The sequence below is a fragment of the Trachypithecus francoisi genome, unplaced genomic scaffold, assembly GCF_009764315.1.
Source record: "Trachypithecus francoisi isolate TF-2019V2 unplaced genomic scaffold, Tfra_2.0 Lachesis_group12, whole genome shotgun sequence".
Lineage (NCBI taxonomy): Eukaryota > Metazoa > Chordata > Mammalia > Primates > Cercopithecidae > Trachypithecus > Trachypithecus francoisi.
The window spans coordinates 78739146-78760984 of NW_022681457.1; the positions used below are offsets into that span (position 1 = coordinate 78739146).

Sequence of the window (21839 nt, forward strand, 5' to 3'; positions counted from 1 at the left end):
TTACCTGGAGACATCTTTGTTGTCACAACTGGGGTTAGTGCTAATATCATCTAATATGTAGGGATCAGGGATGTTGCTAAACACCTAAAACACACTGGACAGCCCCATAACAGAATTCATCAGCCTAAAATGTCAGTAGTGTCATGGTTGACAAACCTTGCTCTGGATCTTTTTTACTACTGTATAGCAAATATTACATTGTGTGAATATACTTGATTTATCCATTTTTCTGTCAGTGGAAATTCAGTTAGTAAAAGACCTTGTTTTGGAGGCTAAACTTAAAGAATTGGAACTGAGGTATTGTAATTAGAGAAGGAAGAGTCAAAAATAAGATTTCTTTTCCTCCTGCCACCCAAGATGCCAAAAGGAAAGAAGGGCAAGGGGAAGAACTTGGCTCCAGCCCCTGCTGTTGTCAAGAAGCAGGAGGCCAAGAAAGTGGTGAATCCCCCTGTTTGAGAAAAGGCCTAAGAATTTTGGCATTGGACAGGACACCCAGCCCAAAAGAGACGTCACTCGCTTTATGAAATGGCCCCTCTATATCAGGTTGCAGCGGCAGAGAGCCATCCTCTATATGCAACTGAAAGTGCCTCCTGCGATTAACCAGTTCATCCAGTCCCTGCACCGCCAAACAGCTACTCAGCTACTTAAGCTGGCCTGTAAGTACAGACCAGAGACAAAGCAAAAGAAAGAAGAGAGGCTATTGGCCCACACTGAGAAGAAAGCTACCGGCAAAGGGGATGTCCCCAGTAAGAGACCACCTGTCTTTCAAGCAGGAGTCAACACTGTCACCACCTTAGTGGAGAGCACAAAGACTCAGCTAGTGGTCATTGCGTATGACATGGATCCCATCAAGCTGGTTGTCTTCCTACCTGCCCTGTGTCATAAAATGGAGGTCCCTTACTGCATTATCAAGGGGAAGGCAAGAGGGGGACATCTAGTCCACAGAAAGACCTGCACCACTGGTTCACTTCACACAGGTTAACTCGGAAGACAAAGGAGCTTTGGCTAAGCTGGTGGAAGCTATCAGGATCAATTACAATGACAGATACGATGAGATCTGCCATCACTGGGGAGGCAGTGTCCTGGGTCCCACGTCTGTGACTCGCATTGCCAAGCTCAAAAAGGCGGAGGCTAAAGAACTTGCCACCAGTTGGGTTAAATGTACACTGTTGAGCTTTGTGTACATAAAAAATAATTAAAGTAATACAAATTTTCCTAAAGATTTCTATCCAAAGTGACTTGATGAAAAATAGGTAATTAACTTGAAGAGAGAGAGCAGAGGAGCAGAGTTGGTTGGAGGAGAAAACAAATTCTTGATGCCAAAGAGATGGGTTAGGTCTAGAGATGTGCACATGAAAATAGAGATAATAGTTGAGGTTTGTGGATAAAATTGCCCAGGGAGAGTAATACATTGGAAAGAAGGGAGGTGTAGAGCAGAACCTGTGGAGTAGCAGTAAGGGAGACTGAGAAGTGGTTAGCTGAAGAAGGAATGAGTATACCAAGAAAAAGTAGGTAGATGAAAATCACAAATTGAAAATGTTTTGGGACCTGATTGCAGTAGGTTTTCTATATATTTTTTTTTCTATATGATATGTTTGTATAATTATAAAATTATTTTAAAATTATATTGGTTTAGTGTAATTAGCAGTCCTATATTGTTACCTGGGGAAGTTAAATAGTCCTAATTGTCCCTGAGTTGTTAGAGAATGTATGTGAACCACTCAGCACAGACCTCGACAGATAGGTTTTTGTTTGTGTTTTGCTTTTTTGAAGTACATGATACAGAGAGGAACACAGATTTTTAAATGTAGCTGTTACTAAGTATGGGAGAGAGCTTTGACTCTGGCAGTTTGGGATGGCCTTACAAAAGTGACAAGTGTGGTTGGAAGGGTTAGAGAGTAAGTTGGTGATGAATGATACGCTCCTCTTTGGACAGTAAAGAACCAGGTGTGAGGGAAGACTTTTCTAGGAGTAGGAGACTTGAATGTGTTTGAAACCTGAGGAGTAAGAAATTGGTAGAGAGAAGGGACTCTGAGAGGATGCCAGCAGTATTGGCTACAGCTTTTTCATCTTCCCCAATTCTCCAGTAAAAGCAGAGCTCCCTTTAATATTGGGAGCAATATTAGGATGTTTACTCTCATCACTTGTATTTATCATTCTGTTGGAGGTCCTAACAAGTACAATACGGCAAGAAAAAGAAATGTATACAGTTTAAAAAGAAGAAATAAAACTTTATGTCTGCAGGTAACATGAAAATCCTAAGGACTCTGTAGAAAACTATATATGAAATTCCAGGCCGGGCACGGTGGCTCAAGCCTATAATCCCAGCACTTTGGGAGGCCGAGACGGGTGGATCGTGAGGTCAGGAGATTGAGATCATCCTGGCTAACACGGTGAAACCCCGTCTCTACTAAAAAAATACAAAAAAACTAGCCGGGCATGTGGCGGGCGCCTGTAGTCCCAGCTGCTCGGGAGGCTGAGGCAGGAGAATGGCGTAAACCCGGGAGGCGGAGTTTGCAGTGAGCTGAGATCCGGCCACTGCACTCCAGCCTGGGTGACAGAGTGAGACTCCGTCTCAAAAAAAAAAAAAAAAGAAATTCCAGAACAGCCAAATCATCTATGATGGGAAAGAAAATCAGAATGGTTTTATGGTTGTTTGTGCACAGAGGGGATTAACTGGGAAAGGGTATGAAGGGAACTTTCTGGTTGATAGATGTGTTAATCTTCGTAGAAGTTGGACAGGTATTAGCATTTTTTAAACTCATATAATTTAGTGTATTTTATATGTGTAGATTTTACTGTATGAAAATTTTAGTATTAAGAAAAAATATAGCCGGGCGAGGTGGCGGGCGCCTGTAGTCCCAGCTACTCGGGAGGCTGAGGCAGGAGAATGGCGTAAACGAGGGAGGCGGAGCTTGCAGTGAGCTGAGATCCAGCCACTGCACTCCAGCCTGGGCGACAGAGTGAGACTCCATCTCAAAAAAAAAAAGAAAAGAAAAAATATTAAAATTACCAGTAGTAAAACAAATAGATTTAAACCTCCTGATATGATGGCACTGAGAAATAGGCACCATCATCTCTGTAACATTCCTTCCAGAAATGCATAGCCTGGATCTAATCGTAGGAGACATCAGACAAGCCCAAATTGAGGATTCTACAAAAGAATTGCAAAATAACTGGCCTGTAGTCTTCAAAAATGTTAAGGTCATGGAAAAAAAAAAAGCTCCAGATTAAAGAACTAGAGATATGACAACTAAAAGCAACATGTAAACCTAGATTAAATAAATACTGGGTGAGGCAAAAACCATTTTGCAAAATTTTTCTTTTGCTAAAACATCAGTGGGACAATTTGAATAAGTGTTGTAGATTAGATAATAGTATGCATAAGTATTAATCATTACTCTGATTATGTAAAAGATATCCTTTTAAGGAAATACATATTTAAGGGTAAGTGGCATCAAGTCCTTCAACTTGCAAACGGTTCAGGAGAAAGATATAGAGAGAATGGGGAAGTAAGTGTGAAATATTAATACAGGTTGAGCATCTGCAGTCTACAACTTTTTGAGTGTGGATGTCATGCCACAAGTAAAAAATTCCATACCTGATCGCATGCAACAGATCACGGTGAAAATTTTGTTTCATGCACAAAATTATTTAAAATATTGTATAAAATTACCTTTAGGCCATGTGTATATGAAACCAAAATGAATTTCATGTTTAGATTTGGTTTCTGTCCCCAGGGTGTCTCACATATGCAAATATAATACACAGATGCTCCAAAATCCAAAATCTGAAACACAGTTCCAAACGTAAGGGATACTTAAACCTGTATGACTGTCTAGATGAAGGTTGTACAGGAATTCTTGGTACTATTTTTGCCACTCTTTTGTAAGTCTGAAATTATTTTATTTATTGTTTTTTGAGACGGAGTTTCACTCTTGTCTCTCGGGCTGGAATGCAATGGTGCGACCTCGGCTCACTGCACTCTGCGCCTCCTGGGTTCAAGCCATTCTCCTGCCTCAGCCTCCCAAGTAGCTGGGATTATAGGCATGCACCCCTACGCCCAGCTAATTTTTGTATTTTTAGTAGAGGCGGGGTTTTGCCATGTTGGTCAGGCTGGTCTTGAACTCCTGACCTCAGGTGATCCACCTGCCTCAGCCTCCCAAATTCTGGTATTATAGGCGTGAGCCACTCACTGTGCCTGGCCCTGAAATTATTTTAAAATAAAGTTAAAAATAAAGCAAGTAGAGTTGAGGAATCAACAAAATCTACCGATGCCATCTACATCAAAGCAAAATGAGATTTCCCCACAAACCCCTAAAGCCGATAGGGACAAACCACCAAAATCTATATAAGAGGCTTGGTTAATATTAGCATTTGTGCAATGGGAGCTGAAGGGAAGCAACAGCACCTGACAGCATAAAGAATGCCAGCAGAGCCAACTTTTTTTCTGGAAAACTTGCAGGGCATATTTGAGAAGAGCAGCAGTTAATCGGGAGTGGTTATCTGTAATGGAGTAACTGGTAAATATGGGGGCTCTGGGATAAGGTATGAAGGATCTGACTGGACCAGTCAAGAGTTCAAACCACACAGTAGTTTGAATAGAGAAAGTTAATATAAGGAATTATTAACTATAGCAAGATTGGAGTAATGAAGGATTGACTAGTACAAAGTAAAAAGATCTTTAAAGAAAATAGAAATAGCACATAAGCACAGGTCAGTGACTCACGCCTGTGATCGCAGCACTTTGGGAGGTCCAGGCAGAACGATCGCTTGAGTCCAGGAGTTGGAGACCAGCCTGGGCAACATGGTGAAACCTTCGTCTGTACAAAAAATTTAAAAAGTAGCTGGACGTGGCCAGGCGCGGTGGCTCACGCCTGTAATCCCAGCACTTTGGGAGGCCGAGGCGGGCGCCCGAGGTCAGGAGATCAAGACCATCCTGGCGAACATGGGGAAACCCTGTCTCTACTAAAAATACAAAAAAATTAGCCGGGCGTGGTGACGGGCGCCTGTAGTCCCAGCTACTAGGGAGGCTGAGGCAGGAGAGTGGCGTGAACCCCAGAGGCGGCGGAGCTTGCAGTGAGCAGAGATTGCGCCACTGCACTCCAGCCTGGGCAACAGAGCGAGACTCCGTCTCAAAAAAAAAAAAAAAAAAAAATTATCTGGACGTGGTGCATACCTGGTAGTCCTAGCTACTCAGGGGGCTGAGGTGGGAGGATTGCTTGAGTCTGGCAAGTCATAGCTGCAGTGAGCCCACATGGCACCACTTCACTCCACCCTGGGTGACAGAGACCCTGTCTCAAAAAAGAAGAAAATACATACAGGGAGCAGCCACTACCCTTAAAGCTAAGATAGTGTCCAAGAATGAGTCCCCCATTTCCCTACCACTACCCCAGGGCTGAGATTCATACCTGGTTAGAAAGGGCTCAGTTGTGGCCCACTGAATGGCAAAGTAATTGCTAATGTCCTTCTCTGGGGAATCGTGCTGAAAGGCTTTTCATGAGAGGTGTCACTCTGCTACAAAACTACTCAGATGGGGTGCTGAGGGAAGCTGCTGGTCTCTGAGCTTGTACGTCAGAACCTGGCTTTGAGGAACTGGGCACTGTAGGAGCCCACTGAAAAAGCACACAGGAACAGGAAATAAGAATCTCTCCATTGTTCTCTGCTGGCAGAAGTTAACATGTCAGCTGTCAAAGGAAAAATTTTAAAGTGTCCAGGCACATTTTTGCACAACAGGCAGAAGGGATGACTTTGTAACTAAGAAGCAGTAACCAGCACAGGGTTCTATCGTTGTTCATACTAACTGGCCAATATACCCTTCCAGAACAAAGTCCCTCACTGAGGGCAAACTGTTGGAAATATAATCCAGATTGAGCTGCAGAGAGACAAGTCAGTTAGAAACAAAGGAAAGGAAAGTTTCAGATAAAAGCGGTAGGGAAAGGATAACCAGGACATTAAAGAAAATAAACCTGGGAGGCAGAGGTTGCAGTGAGCCAAGATCGCACCATTGCACTCCAGCCTGGGCAACAAGAGTATGAAACTCTGTCTCCAAAAGAAAAAAGATTAATGATCCTAAGAAGTTGGTTTAAAAAAAAAATCATCTGGAAAAACTCAAAATAAGGAGCTAGAACTCTAGAAAAGAAATAATAAAAGATTTCAGAAAAATAAAGACTAAACAAGAAAGAATAAAGAGAATAAATACTAATATTTTTCAAGAATTAGAAGACAGGAAAGGAAATTTTTTTAAATGAAGGAGAAATACATAGATGAGAAATTAAAACTGGGGAAAACAGTTTGGCAGAAAAGATCTAATATAGATATATAATAGGATCTTCCCACCTCCACCCCCAGAAGGAAAACCAAAATAAAGGAATAGCTTAAATACTGAAAAGTGGCTGGGTGGGACTTTGGGAGGCCGAGGTAGGCGGATCACGAGGTCAGGGGATCAAGACCATCCTGGCTAACAAGGTGAAACCCCGTCTCTACTAAAAATAAAAAAATTAGCCAGGCGTGGTGGTGGGCATCTGTAGTCCCAGCTACTCGGGATGCTGAGGCAGGAGAATGGCTTGAACCTGGGAGGTGGAGCTTGCAGTGAGCCAAGATCACGCCACTGCACTCCAGCCAAGGTGACAGAGCGAGACTCCATCTCAAAAAAAAAAAAAAAATACTGAAAAGTATAATTCAAGAACATTTTTCTGAAATACATTTAGATTTGAATCTACAAATTGAAAGGACAGTCAGGACGACTAAAATACACTCTTACAGAATACTAGAACAAAAAAAGATATCCTTTGGCCATTCAGGCATAAAGACTGAGTTAAGAGAAAGAAAACCAGATAGACTGTGACAGCAAAGCTTTATATCAAGTAAATGGAGTAGCAATTACGATCAAACGTGAGCCAAAGATTTTGTGCTTTGTCAATCTAATGTTCAGTTATAAAGATCACAGACAAACATAGTGTGTAAGTTCTTGGAATATTGCTCTTTCCGCCATTGTTTCGCGCTGTCACAGTGGTGCATGTGAACATCCTACCTCATGCTCTCAAGAGTATCACCAATGCCGGAAAGAGCGGCAAACACCATTAGGCCATGCTCCAAAGTCATTGTCCAACTTCTAGCTGTAATGATGAAGCATCGTGACATTGGCAAATTTGAAATCATTGATGATTACAGAGCTCAGAAAATTGTGAACCTCACAGGCAGGCTAAACAAGTGTAGAGCCCCAGCTCTGATGTGCAACTCAAAGATCTAGAAAAACGGCAGAACAATCTGCTTCTATCCCACCAGTTTGACTTCATCATATTGACAACCTTAACTGGTATCATGGACCATGAAGAAGCAAGATGAAAACACATAGGAGGGAAAATCCTTGGATTTTGTTTCTAGGGATGCAGTACATATTTACAAATAAAATGCCTCAAAAAAAAACTCTGGAATATTGTTCCCAGGACTTGTCCTGAGAACTACTAAAGAATAAGCTTCTGCCGGGCAAGGTGGCTCACGCCTGTAATCCCAGCACTTTGGGAGGCCAAGGTGGGCGGATCACAAGGTCAGCAGATCGAGACCGCGGTGAAACCCCGTCTCTACTAAAAATAAAAAAATTAGCCAGGCGTGGTGGTGGGCATCTGTAGTCCCAGCTACTCGGGATGCTGAGGCAGGAGAATGGCTTGAACCTGGGAGGTGGAGCTTGCAGTGAGCCAAGATCACGCCACTGCACTCCAGCCAAGGTGACAGAGCGAGACTCCATCTCAAAAAAAAAAAAAAAATACTGAAAAGTATAATTCAAGAACATTTTTCTGAAATACATTTAGATTTGAATCTACAAATTGAAAGGACAGTCAGGACGACTAAAATACACTCTTACAGAATACTAGAACAAAAAAAGATATCCTTTGGCCATTCAGGCATAAAGACTGAGTTAAGAGAAAGAAAACCAGATAGACTGTGACAGCAAAGCTTTATATCAAGTAAATGGAGTAGCAATTACGATCAAACGTGAGCCAAAGATTTTGTGCTTTGTCAATCTAATGTTCAGTTATAAAGATCACAGACAAACATAGTGTGTAAGTTCTTGGAATATTGCTCTTTCCGCCATTGTTTCGCGCTGTCACAGTGGTGCATGTGAACATCCTACCTCATGCTCTCAAGAGTATCACCAATGCCGGAAAGAGCGGCAAACACCATTAGGCCATGCTCCAAAGTCATTGTCCAACTTCTAGCTGTAATGATGAAGCATCGTGACATTGGCAAATTTGAAATCATTGATGATTACAGAGCTCAGAAAATTGTGAACCTCACAGGCAGGCTAAACAAGTGTAGAGCCCCAGCTCTGATGTGCAACTCAAAGATCTAGAAAAACGGCAGAACAATCTGCTTCTATCCCACCAGTTTGACTTCATCATATTGACAACCTTAACTGGTATCATGGACCATGAAGAAGCAAGATGAAAACACATAGGAGGGAAAATCCTTGGATTTTGTTTCTAGGGATGCAGTACATATTTACAAATAAAATGCCTCAAAAAAAAACTCTGGAATATTGTTCCCAGGACTTGTCCTGAGAACTACTAAAGAATAAGCTTCTGCCGGGCAAGGTGGCTCACGCCTGTAATCCCAGCACTTTGGGAGGCCAAGGTGGGCGGATCACAAGGTCAGCAGATCGAGACCGCGGTGAAACCCCGTCTCTACTAAAAATACAAAAAATTAGCCGGCTGCGGTGGCGGGCACCTGTAGTCCCAGCTACTCAGGAGGCTGAGGCAGGAGAATAGCGTGAACCCGGGAGGCGGAGCTTGCAGTGAGCTGAGATCAGGCCACACTGCACTCCAGCCTGGAGGACAGAGCAAGACTCCGTCTCAAAAACAAACAAAAAAAAGAACAAGCTTCTGACAAACCAGAAAGATGATAACAAAAGGAATGGTGGTACGTATTAAATGTATGGTTAATTGTAGAGCTAAGATGAAATGAGGGTTAAAAGAGAGTTCGCATGTGATAGTTACATGATCTGACAATCTGGATATAGTATAACTTTTTTTAAGTGGAAAGATGGGGAGAACATGTCCAAAGAAAAACATTTTGGTAACTGGTGAAATACTGACATTGCTATTCTGAAACTTGTGCGTAATATGAGATAAAGCAATTAAATATGATATTCTATCCTTTGTATGCCTGAAAATCAGGATTCTGTATAGAAGAAAATAAAAACATAAAATAGATGTTCCATAAAATCAACAAGGGTACTCAGTTTGAATTGGGAATATCAGTAATAAGTTATGAGGTGTTTTAGCTTTGGAGTGAAAAAATACATTCTTCTAGGCAGTTCTGTCCACTGAAAAGACATGGGAACAATGAACAACCCCATAGCAATGAGTGACTCTACTGCTTGGATTCTGATCTTGAAATAGTTCAGACAGCATACTTAAAAGAAGAGTCTAGAATATTTTTTCAAACTAGATAGCAAAGAAGTAATTAAAGAACTACTACGGTTGTAACAAAAGGATTTAGAAGCCAAATTGAAAAGGATTCCACAGGCCAAACATGGGACCGTTTTATGCATCAGTTAATGATAATAATGGTGAGGGCTGAATCACATCAAATTGGATTTAAATCTGTGAATTCACAATGATGCCTGCCTCACCTTAGGAATAAGCATGTATCATATTTTTTCTATGTGAACTGTACCATTGAATTGCCAAATAGATGAGGGGAAGTTCCTATTTATGGAAGTATACTACTTTATAAAGAATTGTAATATTAGATCATTGTTTTTGCATCTTGTATTGAGTTGACAGTTTTAGGCTATGAGCATCAGTGTCTGCCAACATAACCAAAAGAAGCACAACCACGTGTTATGTGTGTGTCTCCTAATGGAATAATACAAAACCACTAAGGATTCTGTAACCTCTAGAAACAACTACCAATTTATAGAAAATGCCGAGGCGTAAGATTTTCTAAAAACTAGTAGATTAAAAGTTGAGATTGTTTTTGGAGACAAAACTATAGTGTCAAGGGAGACACAGTTGGATAGTAAAACAAAAAAAATTCTGTGATCACCATATGAGTATTTTTTGTTTTTTTTTTCTAATGAGATTTGTAATGTCTTTCTGGTTTGGCAGGTAATGTTATGTTGCTTAAACCATGTAGTGTTTAAAAGAACTTTTACCCATTAACTTATTCATTTGTTTTCTATTTTTTCTGTTTATATTTTACTATTTTTAAAAGTTTTAAAACTGTGCATTTTTAAAAGAGTGGAAAGAGATCAAAGATACTGTATAAATAGGAGCATTGTCTCTGAGAACCCTGGATACAATGTAACCAAGAACACGTGCCTATTAAAATGAGACAAGGAAACAACCACAGCTTTTAGGGCTGGGTACTCCTTCTGCCTCTACTACTCCATCTAGAGGAATGTATTAACCTGTCCTTCAAAATCTGTCACTGGGGCCGGGCGCGGTGGCTCAAGCCTGTAATCCCAGCACTTTGGGAGGCCGAGACGGGCGGATCACGAGGTCAGGAGATCGAGACCATCCTGGCTAACACGGTGAAACCCCGTCTCTACTAAAAAAAAAATAAAAAAATTAGCCGGGCGAGATGGCGGGCGCCTGTAGTCCCAGCTACTCGGGAGGCTGAGGCGAGAGAATGGCGTAAACCCGGGAGGCGGAGCTTGCAGTGAGCTGAGATCCGGCCACTGCACTCCAGCCTGGGCGACAGAGCGAGACTCCATCTCAACAAAAAAAAAAAAAAAAAAAAAAAAAAAATCTGTCACTGATTTGTCCACTTATATAGAGAGTTGGTAGTTTCATTTGCATTTGTGCTTGTTCTCCTATTGTAGTGGTTCTCACCTTGATTGGTTGGAAAATACCTACCTGCTAGAAGCCCTGCCCCTAGAGATTCTGATTCTGAAGTTCTGTAGTGGAGTCTGGGTGTCCTTTTGTTGTTTGTATGATGTTCACTGGCAATTGTGCTGAAAAGCCATTTTCCGGCTGGGCATGGTGGCTCACGCCTGTAATCCCAGCACTTTGGGAGGCCGAGGTGAGTGGATCACTTGAGGTCAGTTCGAGACCAGCCTGGCCAACATGGTGAAACCCCGTCTCTACTAAAAATACAAAAATTAGTTGTGTGTGGTGGTGCACACCTGTAATCCCAGTTACTCGGGAAGCTGAGACAGGAGAATTGCTTGAACCTGGGAAATGGAGGTTCCAGTGAGCCAAGATCATGCCACTGCACTCCAGCCTGGGCAACAGAGTGAGACTGTCTCAAAAAGAAAAAGCCATTTTCCTACCCTGTTACCAGATTGTAAAGTTTGGGCTAGGACAGCAGTGTCATACAATTATAACTAAGTCTAGTCTGGTGCTCTTAACTCTTCCCTGCCCTTTTCCTTATCTTGTTCTCTACTTCTCTTGCCTTTATTACCCTCCCAGACTATGGAATTGATCTCCTAATGGTTTTTTTTTTTTTTTTTTTTTTGAGACGGAGTCTCGCTGTGTCGCCCAGGCTGGAGTGCAGTGGCCGGATCTCAGCTCACTGCAAGCTCTGCCTCCCGGGTTCACGCCATTCTCCTGTCTCAGCCTCCCAAGTAGCTGGGACTACAGGCACCCGCCACCTCGCCCGGCTAGTTTTTTGTATTTTTTAGTAGAGACGGGGTTTCACCGGGTTAGCGAGGATGGTCTTGATCTCCTGACCTTGTGATCCGCCCCTCTCAGCCTCCCAAAGTGCTGGGATTACAGGCTTGAGCCACTGTGCCCGGCCTCCTAATGGTCTTTTAGTTGATATTTAAACCCCTCAGATCCATCCTTCAGGCTGCTACTAGAGTGACGGTTGTAAATTGATAATTAGATCCTGTTAACTCTGCATGAAAGATGGATGGATCCTCATTACCTGTAGAATAAAACTTAATCTCCTCTAAGAAATCCTCCACAAACTGGCTCTTGGCCTACTTTGCCAGATATCTCTTTCCCCACAGAAGGGTCCCCTCCTTCCCTAGCACTACTCATGCTGAACAATTTGCAGACCTGAATATTCTTTTTAATGCTTTCTGTTCCTGCAATTACCCATTTTCCAGCTTTGGAATTTATCTTTAAGGATTCTTAAATCACCTGTAGTAAAACCTTTTCTGATAGCACTTCTCTTTCAAGTAGAATTGAGATTTCTTCATGAGTACTCCTTCTTCCCTGATACGAATTTTTTTCATCATCCTTGTAACCTTTTATTGTACTTATCTACAAGTTTTTATAGCGAAACTGTGACCTGTGTGAAGACAGGGGCTCTTTATTGTATTTCTAGTACAGTCCTTGGCATATAGTCTGCCCCTGCCCTACACCCGTCTTAGAAATGCAGTGAATACTATACATTTCACTGACCAGATTGTCCTCCTTTAATCTGAGGAAAATGATCCACATTCTTGTTCATCTAACTTTCAGTGCCTCCTTGTTTGGCATACATATCCTATAGGAAAGTGGGAATTTGCACATTTAGTCTGTTTAAAATAAATGAAATGCCTTATATCAAAGGAAATGAAACTCAGGAGAAACTAAGATTAACATAATACTTACTGATTTTGCATTTTGACATTTTCTGTTTGTTATAATTCTGAATACAGTGTCAAATTAATAAGTGCTGCTAATATGTAATTATTTGATAGGTTATTTGATAGGTTCCATGGTGATGGCTACTTTGTGAAAAGTACCAAAATGATCAGCTTTCTGTATCAACCATTCATATCCCTTTTTTCCTAGCCCTCCTTGAATCCAGAAGCTGGCAAACAGAATCAGCCATGCAGACCTATTGGGACACCTTCTGGAGTATGGGGTAGGTAGATTTTGCCATTTTAAAGGCACAACTTAAAATTTTTTCCTTCGCAGGGAGAGGAGCAAAGATTCCTTATCTCTTTTTATCTCTTGTTTCTCATCTCATGCATTTGCCCATGGTAACTAGCATTCTACTGTAGCAGGTTACTCTGTCCCCCAACCCCCAAACACCATTGAAATGTTACCATGGTAGTGGAGTCATAATACAACTGAGAGCTTATAGAACCCTGAATTTGGAAGCAGTTGTTTTGGTGGTGGTGTTTGGGTGTTTGTTTCTTTGTTCATTTGAGACAGTCTCATTCTGTTGCCCAGGCTGTAGTTCAGTGGCATGATCTCAGCTCACTGCAGCCTCCACCTTCATAGCTGGGACTACACCACGCCTGGCTAATTTTTGTATTTTTAGTCCAGACAGGGTTTTACCATGTTGGTCAGGCTTGTCTCGAATTCCTGGCCTCAAGTGATTCACCCGCCTTGGCCTCCCAAAGTGTTAGGATTACAGGTGTGAGCCACCATGACCAACAAGGAAGCAGATTTTAAGTAGAAAACATTCATAAAATTAATTAACATTGCTAATTCACTTTTTTTTAAATTTATTTATTTTTTTATTTTTGAGATGGAGTCTTAGTCTCTAGACTGGAATGCAATGGTGCAATCTCAGCTCACTGCAACCTCTGCCTCCCAGATTCAAGCGATTCTCCTGCCTCAGCCTCCTAAGTAGCTGGAATTAACAGGCGCACGCCACCATGCCCGGCTAATTTTTGTATTTTTAGTAGAGACGGGATTTCACCATGTTGGCCAAGATGGTCTCGGTATCTTGAACTCATGATTCACCTGCCTCAGCCTCCCAAAGTGCTGGGATTAAGGCATGAGCCACCACGCCCGGCCCATAACAATATATTCTTAAACATTCCTATATATGTATGTTTAAACATCTCTGTGTGTGTGTGTGTGTGTGTGTATATGTTTGTGGTTTTTTGTTTTGTTTTGGAGACAGAATCTCACTCTGTCACCCAGGCTAGAGTGCAGTGGTGTGATAGGAATCTGTATTTCAAACCAAACCTAATCTGTAGCATTGGGATCTTTGGCATTTACAAATTGAACTCTCCTGGTTCCTTCATTAGACATGTTCATAGCTATGAACATGGGAAGTCTTTAACTTACCTAAATGATGGGTTTAGAATCCAGTATTGTAGGATTAAGATTGATCACTGTACCTTCTCCTCTTTGCTAATGGTGTATACCTTTGCTCCAGTTTGCCTCATCAGAGAGTTTCATGGCAGACTCCAATCCCTGATTACCTCATCTCTCTCTATTCTCATGCTGACAGGAGCTGCTACTCTTAAGTGTTTTTCTGTTTGTTTGTTTTGTTTTGTTTTTGTTTTTTTGAGTTAGGGTCTCACTCTGTCATCCAGGCTGGAGTGCAGTAGCACAGTCATGGCTCGCTGCAGCCTCGACCTCCTGGGTTCAAGTGATTCTCCCACCTCAGCCTCCTAAGTAGCTGGGACCACAGATGTGTGCCACCATCCCTGGCTAATGTTTGTATTTTTTGTAAAGGTGGGGTTTTGCCACAGGGTTTGCCAACCCACGCTGGTCTCGAACTCCTGGACTCAAGTGATCTGCCCACCTCACCACCTCCAAGTGTTGGGATTATAGGCGTGAGCCACAGTGCGTGGCCCTTGGATTTATTCTTGTTTGGTTCATGCTTGACTGATCACACAGTGCATCAGACATATTGTGCCCCTGAAGGACTGCTAACATCTTTGGACTTTCTGGCTGATTTATAACTTTAGTATCAAGTTCCTCGTATGCTGCATTTTTTTGTACAGTTCCTGAGTAATCTCACTTTTGAGAGTATTAAGTGCATACCAGGGAATGTTTAATGCCTCTGTCTCAACTGTCAGTTGTTTTGTTGACTAAGGCCTTTGTATAAACTGTGCTTCATGTTACACAACAGGTTTTATATTCTTTTGTCTCTCCACTATTGTACTTTACAGAAAACCCACCTAGTGCCAAGCAACCCTCCAAGATGCTAGTTATCAAAAAAGTTTCCAAAGAGGATCCTGCTGCTGCCTTCTCTGCTGCATTCACCTCACCAGGATCTCACCATGCAAATGGGAACAAACTGTCATCCATGGTTCCAAGTGTCTATAAGAACCTGGTTCCTAAGCCTGTACCACCTCCTTCTAAGGTATGATTTAGAATCAAGGTATAAGAACCTTGTACAAGAGAGGTTTGGGAATAAATTAGAAAAAAATTAATAAATTTGTTTTTTCTTGCCGAATCAGTCACCAGATATCCATTTAGTACTTATTATATGTATAGTATTGTACTCTGTATCCAGACTCTACTCCTGCCAGCTGGAGTTTTAGTAGACCTCTCATACTCATTAGCTTCATCACCTCGTAATCTTTCTCCTGATTTGCAGCTTTCTTTTTTTCTTCCTTTTTTTTTTTTTTTTTGGAGACAGGGTCTCACTCTGACACCCAGGCTGGAGTGCAGTGGCACAATCATGACTCAGTGTGACCTCAGCCTCCCAAGTAGCTGGAACTACAGGGGCACACCATTATGCCTGGCTTTTTAATTTATTTTTTGTTTTGTTTTGTTTTGTTTTTTGAGATGGAGTCTCGCTCTGTCGCCCAGGCTGGAGTGCAGGGGCCCGATCTTGGCTCACTGCAGGCTCCACCTTCCGGGTTCACACCATTCTCCTGCCTCAGCCTCCCGAGTAGCTGGGACTACAGGCACCTGCCACCACACCTGGCTCATTTTTTTTGTATTTTTAGTAGAGACGGGGTTTCACTGTGTTAGCCAGGATGGTCTTCATCTCCTGACTTCGTGATCCATCCGCCTCGGCCTCCCAAAGTACTGGGATTACAGGCGTGAGCCACCGTGCCTGGCCATGCCCAACTACTTTTTTTTTTTTTTTTTTTTAATTATTTTTTGTAGAGACAGAATCTCATTTTGTTGCCCAGGCTGGTCTCTAACTCCTGGCCTCAAGCGATCCTCCTGTCTCAGCCTCCCAGAGCGTTGAGATTATAGATGTGAGCCACCACACTTGGCCCCTCTGGTTTTCTGTAATAGCAACAACATCCATCTGATCACTCAGCTTGACTACCTTGGCTGCTTCTCTTCTCTTCCTCCTTAGTCATTCTCCTCAGCCAAGGAATTACAAAGTCCCTGTTATTCTCTCTATGCTATCCTTGTTCAGGACTTTGTGTTCTCACATTTACTATTGTAGTATACCTTTCTGTTTTCTCATGTCTCTCTGTATGTCCTGCAGAACTGCCAGAATGATCATCCCAAAACAATTGAATATATCACATTCCTTCCTGAATCCCTTCAGTGGCTCCAAACCATTTATGGCAGAGATTGATAATTTTTTTCTATGAAGGGCCAGATAAATATTTTAGGCTTTGCTTAATATACATGATTTTTGTTACACATTGCTTTTTTTTTTTTCCAACTCTTTAAAAATGTAAAAATAAATATGAGCTCATGAATCATACAGAAATGCCTCGGGCAAGATTTGGCCCATGGGTCATAGTTTGCTAGTCCTATAGTCAGTGTGTAGACTAAGCAGAGGCCTGTGAAGTTGCTCATAGAAAAACTCTAATCCATCTTTTGCATCTTATTGCCTCTTTTTTCTCTTACCTGGGAAGAAATTATTCTGGTGTATGCCATCCTCTCTGAATAATTTTTTCTTTCTTTATCTATCTATCTATCTATAATAGTGATTGGGGTCTCACTATATTGCCCAGGCTGGTCTTGAACTTCTGGGCTCAAGCCATCCTCCCGCCTTGACCTCACAAAGTGCTAGGATTACAGGCGTGAGCCACTGTGCCCTGCCTCTGAATAAATTCACTGGGAATTATTATTCTAGTGATAATGATTGGAGTTTTCAAGGTAGATTAGATACACAAGAGAAGATGATAGAAAAAGAGGAATAAAGAATGGGATAGTACTGAGAAACTAGTTCAGAAAAAAATTGTAAACTATCACAGAAATACAAGCGGGTGAGTTTGTAATAGCAACAGGGGTAACAAGTTGAAAATAACTGAAAAAAAGCCTTAGTGATTATTTTAGGAGACTTTTGAGTTGATGTTTTTAGGGAATAAAGTAGGGCTTTTGGAAATATGTGGAGGTAGTGGCACCTTTTAACCTTGACAGTAGAAGGAACTAGGTAGAGTATAGGTGGTGGAAATGATAAGTGAATGGATGAGGAAGTCTTTCGGAAGAAGCCACTGGAAGCAACTTGAACTGTACTTGGAAGAGAAGAGATGATTAAAGGATCATGGGCCAAGAAGAAATATGTGGGAATAAAACTAATTGACAAGTACAGTTATCTTTGAAAAGGGTTTAGGATACGTAGGGTTTCTTTTCCTCTGAGGTAGAAGGAAAAGAATGTGAATTCAATGAAGAGAGCAACTATTACAAAGAAACAGCCGAGCACAGAAGTTAACTGCCAGGCTATGGAATAGACAGATTCCACCTTGCACCTTCTTCATCTTACCACCTTGCGCAAGTTTCTTCACTTCCCAGTCTCAGTTTCTTCTTCTATAAAATAGACATAGTAATACTCACCGTTTTTTTTTTTGAGGAGTAAATGAGAAAATTTAATGAAATAACTAAAACTGGCATATAGTAAGTGCCAATAAATGGTAGCTATTGTTACCAACCTGCCAGCACACCTTATGTTTGTCCCATTTCTTGAGAGTTTATAAAGACTTTCTTGAGTGTTACTTTAAGATGTCTGCAAGCATTCTGCAGGACTACAGAAAATATAAAAATGAGTAAGAAAATGTCATTGTGTCCTCAAGGGTCTCATAAATCAAAAGGTTAAAAAAGTGGGAAGGATAAAAATTATGACACAAAACTTAAGATCACTTTAGCCCTGTGTGAGTCAGGAGTAGAATGAAGATTGGAAAACTAATATAAAGGCTGCTGCTCTTGAAGCTTGAAGAGGATAGTGACAGTTGGCAGAGAAGGGAGGTGGTAATGGCAGATAGTGGGAGGCAAATTAGGCAGCAAAAGAAAACAAGACATTCTTCCCTGGGAAATTAGGGTAACGATGGAAGATCAGGTTTCAGGAAATGTGATTGTGGTTCTGGGTACCTAGGATATGAGATGTTAGAGGGAAGAAGAGGTAAGCTAACTAATAAGCAGATGTTGATTTATCCATTCATTTTATCTAAACATTAGCAATAATTACTGAGTGTATCTGAGTAGTAAACACTGTGTGTCACTAGAGGCACAAAATAATACTTGGCCTGTAATCCCAAAGAGTTTACTGTCTAGTGAAGAAACAGATACAAAAAAAAAAAACTGGGCCGGGCGCGGTGGCTCAAGCCTGTAATCCCAGCACTTTGGGAGGCCGAGACGGGTGGATCACGAGGTCAGGAGATCGAGACCATCCTGGTCTACACGGTGAAACCCCGTCTCTACTAAAAAATACAAAAAACTAGCCGGGCGAGGTGGCGGGCGCCTGTAGTCCCAGCTACTTGGGAGGCTGAGGCAGGAGAATGGCGTAAACCCGGGAGGCGGAGCTTGCAGTGAGCCGAGATCGTGCCACTGCACTCCAGCCTGGGCGACAGAGCGAGACTCCGTCTCAAAAAAAAAAAAAAAAAAAAAAAATTGACTGGGCGCGGTGGCTCACACCTGAAATCCCAGCAATTTGGGAGGCTGAGGCGGGCGGATCACAAGGTCGGGAGATAGAGACCATCCTGGCTAACAAGGTGAAACCTCCTCTCTACTAAAAATACAAAAAATTAGCTAGGCGTGGTGGTGCTTCCTGTAGTCCCAGCTACTCAGGAGGCTGAGGCAGGGGAATGGCGTGAACCCAGGAGGTGGAGCATCCAGTGAGTCGAGATGGTGCCACTGCACTCCAGCCTGGGCGACAGACCAAGACTCCGTCTCAAAAAAAAACAAAAATTGTAAAAAATTGTTCTTCTCTGCCTGGGGAGGGTCATCAAAGTCATCTTTATGGATAACTGGGGTTCAAATACGTGATAAAAGAAAGAGAACTGCCATTTGTTGACATCTTACTATGTTGCTTGGTTAGGCTTTTTACACATGTTAAAGCATTTACTCCTTTAATCCTGGGATATAGAGAATGACATACTGTGGGGTTACATAGCTAATAAGTGATAGAGTCAGACTTTTAACACAGGTCTGACTTCAAAACCAGGGCTCTTTCTACTGTTCCAGAATGCCTCCTCTCTTGAAGGATGAAGAATAGAAGAGGAAGTTGAGAATTTAGTCTTTTGACTCAAACTTAACTAAGTTGAAATCTTTGTGACACTTTTTAGGATTGTGATCTTAAGTTATTAGATTTTGCTAAACTTTTCTCGATAGTAAATTGGAGCAAGTACTTGGAATATAATTTTTGAAACATCCTAATTACTCAGCAAGTGGACGTTTAAAAACAGTAGTACAGTAGTTCGTTAGAAAGCAAGTAGGTAGGGCATTCTCGGCAGAGGGAACCTGTTACCCAGAAACTGGATGCAGAATATGGTGTGTTTGGAGTAAAGGAAGCATAGTGGTTCGGTATGGCTGGTATATGGAAGTGGATGGGGAAGTAAGACTTCCTGGAAGCCTGTATAAAAAGAACAGGAGAGAAGTTAAAGTAGGTAGAGATGCAATTTTACTTATTATCTACACAATTTTAACATTTTTAACTGAAACAGTTATAAGTAATTGCTTTTTCTAATGAAGTTCACCTAGTTCAACAGATTAAAGAAGAAGAGTACTGAGGCTAGAATGCTAGTAGTCTTTTTTTTTTTTTTTGGAGACAGAATCTCGCTCTGTTGCCCAGGCTGGAGTGCAGTGGCCGGATCTCGACTCACTGCAAGCTCCGCCTCCCGGGTTCACGCCATTCTCCTGCCTCAGCCTCCCAAGTAGCTGGGACTACAGGCGCCCACCACCTCGCCCAGCTAGTTTTTTGTATTTTTTAGTAGAGATGGAGTTTCACTGTGTTAGCCGGGATGGTCTCGATCTCCTGACCTCGTGATCCGCCCGTCTCGGCCTCCCAAAGTGCTGGGATTACAGGCTTGGGCCACCGCGCCCGGCCAGAATGCTAGTATTCTTACATCCATTGAAAAGAAGGGAATTCAAGAGATAAAGAGAGAACCGAGAGAGTGAAGCATCAGGAAATCAAGTAGGGAAAAAGGGACAGGTTCAGAAAATATTCGTAATGAGCAGTATCACATTTCCCAAAGAAGACAGGTTTTTTAGAGCTGGCCTTTGTAATATAAGGATAAAAGATTTGGTTATTTATGAAAGAGTTTTGCTAAAATTGGGGATAGAGGTGAGTATTGCAGGGAACTAAGCAGTAAGGAATTAATGAGCGAGTGAAAGATAGCATGTACTGACTTAGAAGTTTGGCAATAAGAAGGTGGTATATAAGATTGAAAATAAGAAGTCTGGCCTTTTTTTCCTAATTTCAGTAAGGTAGGTTAGCATAATTTGATAAACCCAAAAGGAAAGAGAACAAATAATGCCAGAAAGGGAGGAGGAAGTTCCTTTGAACTGGAGGGGCAAATGGCAGAGGAGGTGGGAGAAAGTTCGAGCCCAGTGATTTTAGGATTTTTAGTCCAGTAGAAGAAGATAAGCATTTGAAGTGGAGCAAGCTAGGGTTGGTTCGGAATTTAGAGGAAAAGGAGAGAACATTTTAAAAACAACAAGAAAACTGGGTATACAATTCACTTTAATGGACTTTAACATATATAATCATCTAATAAAAACTGGTGTGGGACATAATGATTTTTCCAGGGGGTAGTCGAGCTATCCCATAGCGTTTAAGTTACTGAAAATTAAGTTGAAATAAAATTGGCAGAGATGTAGATATTCTGTTTTACGTAACAGAGTAAATCTTTTGTACTACTATGGCAGAAACCCAAGTGTTTCTGTGCTCTGAATTGACATTGTTTTAAAGACAGGACATCTGGTGACTCTACAACTCAGGGGAAGCCACAAATCATCTTTGAGAGTTAACCTGACACAAGCAACCATCTTTAGATTTTTATCAATGCAAGAAAAAAATTAATCTTCATTCTGATTGGATCATTGTTTCTCTTATCTGCTTGCTTGTTCTTTTTGGAGGCATTTTGGGGTAGTGGAAAGGTAGTTTCATTTACCAGCTGAATAACCTTGAACAAATTGTGTACCTTTCTTATCGTCAGTGTCATTCTCTATTAATAAAGTCAGCATAACAATGATTATTCCTGATTGGTTTAAGAATTAAATAAAACGGTGTGACTATCACCTGGTACGTGGTAGATAGTAAAGTTAATTCCATTCCTAAAGCTATTGCTGTGTCTTCTTTTAATACCCATCAATCAAGAAAGCAACCAGGAAAGGAATTCATTTCACTCAGGCCCCCTCTTTGTCCTGGAGGTCCTCAGTTCTAAGTGTTTCATTCTGGAAGTAAGAAGTTGGAAGGTTTTCATTTGCTTCAGTACCACTCCTTTGGCTTGCTACATCTTCCTTGGTCTCCTCAGACAGTGTGGTAACTCAGTATTCCAGGAAGCTATCCATCATAGTTGGGGTTATGGCCAGAATGACAGAATGGGCCCAGACCCTGCAGAATTGAGTAGATGGGCCTCCAGACCAAATAAATCAGGATTGTTCAACCATTTACAATAGCCACCCTGGCCTGGAACTAGCGTATTGCCATCAGAGCTCCTGGAAAGCTACAGTTTTGTGACACTTTGTGGGCTATCAGGATTACATCCAAAGTTAACAAACACTACTAAAAAAAAGTTTTGGGATTCAATACATTTGGAAAAGGCTACATAACTGCCTCTCAAATTTTTTTTTTTTTTTTGAAACGGAGTCTTGCTCTGTCGCCCAGGCTGGAGTAAAGTGGCACGATCTTGGCTCACTGTGAGCTCCGCGTCCTGGGTTCATGCCATTCTCCTGCCTCAGCCTCCCGAGTAGCTGGGACTACAGGCACCCGCCTCCATGCCCAGCTAATTTTTTGTATTTTTAGTAGAGACGGGGTTTCACCGTGTGAGGTAGGATGGTCTTGTGGTCCGCCCTCCT

The 21839-nt window shown here is 41.8% G+C and overlaps 1 protein-coding gene and 1 pseudogene across 5 annotated transcripts in view; both read left to right on the top strand.

Annotated features, from left to right (window-relative positions):
• The window catches only part of GPBP1L1 (GC-rich promoter binding protein 1 like 1), a 68788-nt gene that overhangs the window by 38241 nt on the left and 8708 nt on the right, over positions 1–21839 (top strand). For all 5 annotated transcript variants that reach the window (XM_033226597.1, XM_033226596.1, XM_033226600.1 and 2 more), the window contains exons 6-7: positions 12732–12804; positions 14798–14991. In XM_033226597.1, the coding sequence (XP_033082488.1) occupies positions 12732–12804; positions 14798–14991 (267 nt within the window). The remainder of the gene's footprint in view (positions 1–12731; positions 12805–14797; positions 14992–21839) is intronic.
• On the top strand, positions 358–1222 carry LOC117092669 (annotated as a pseudogene).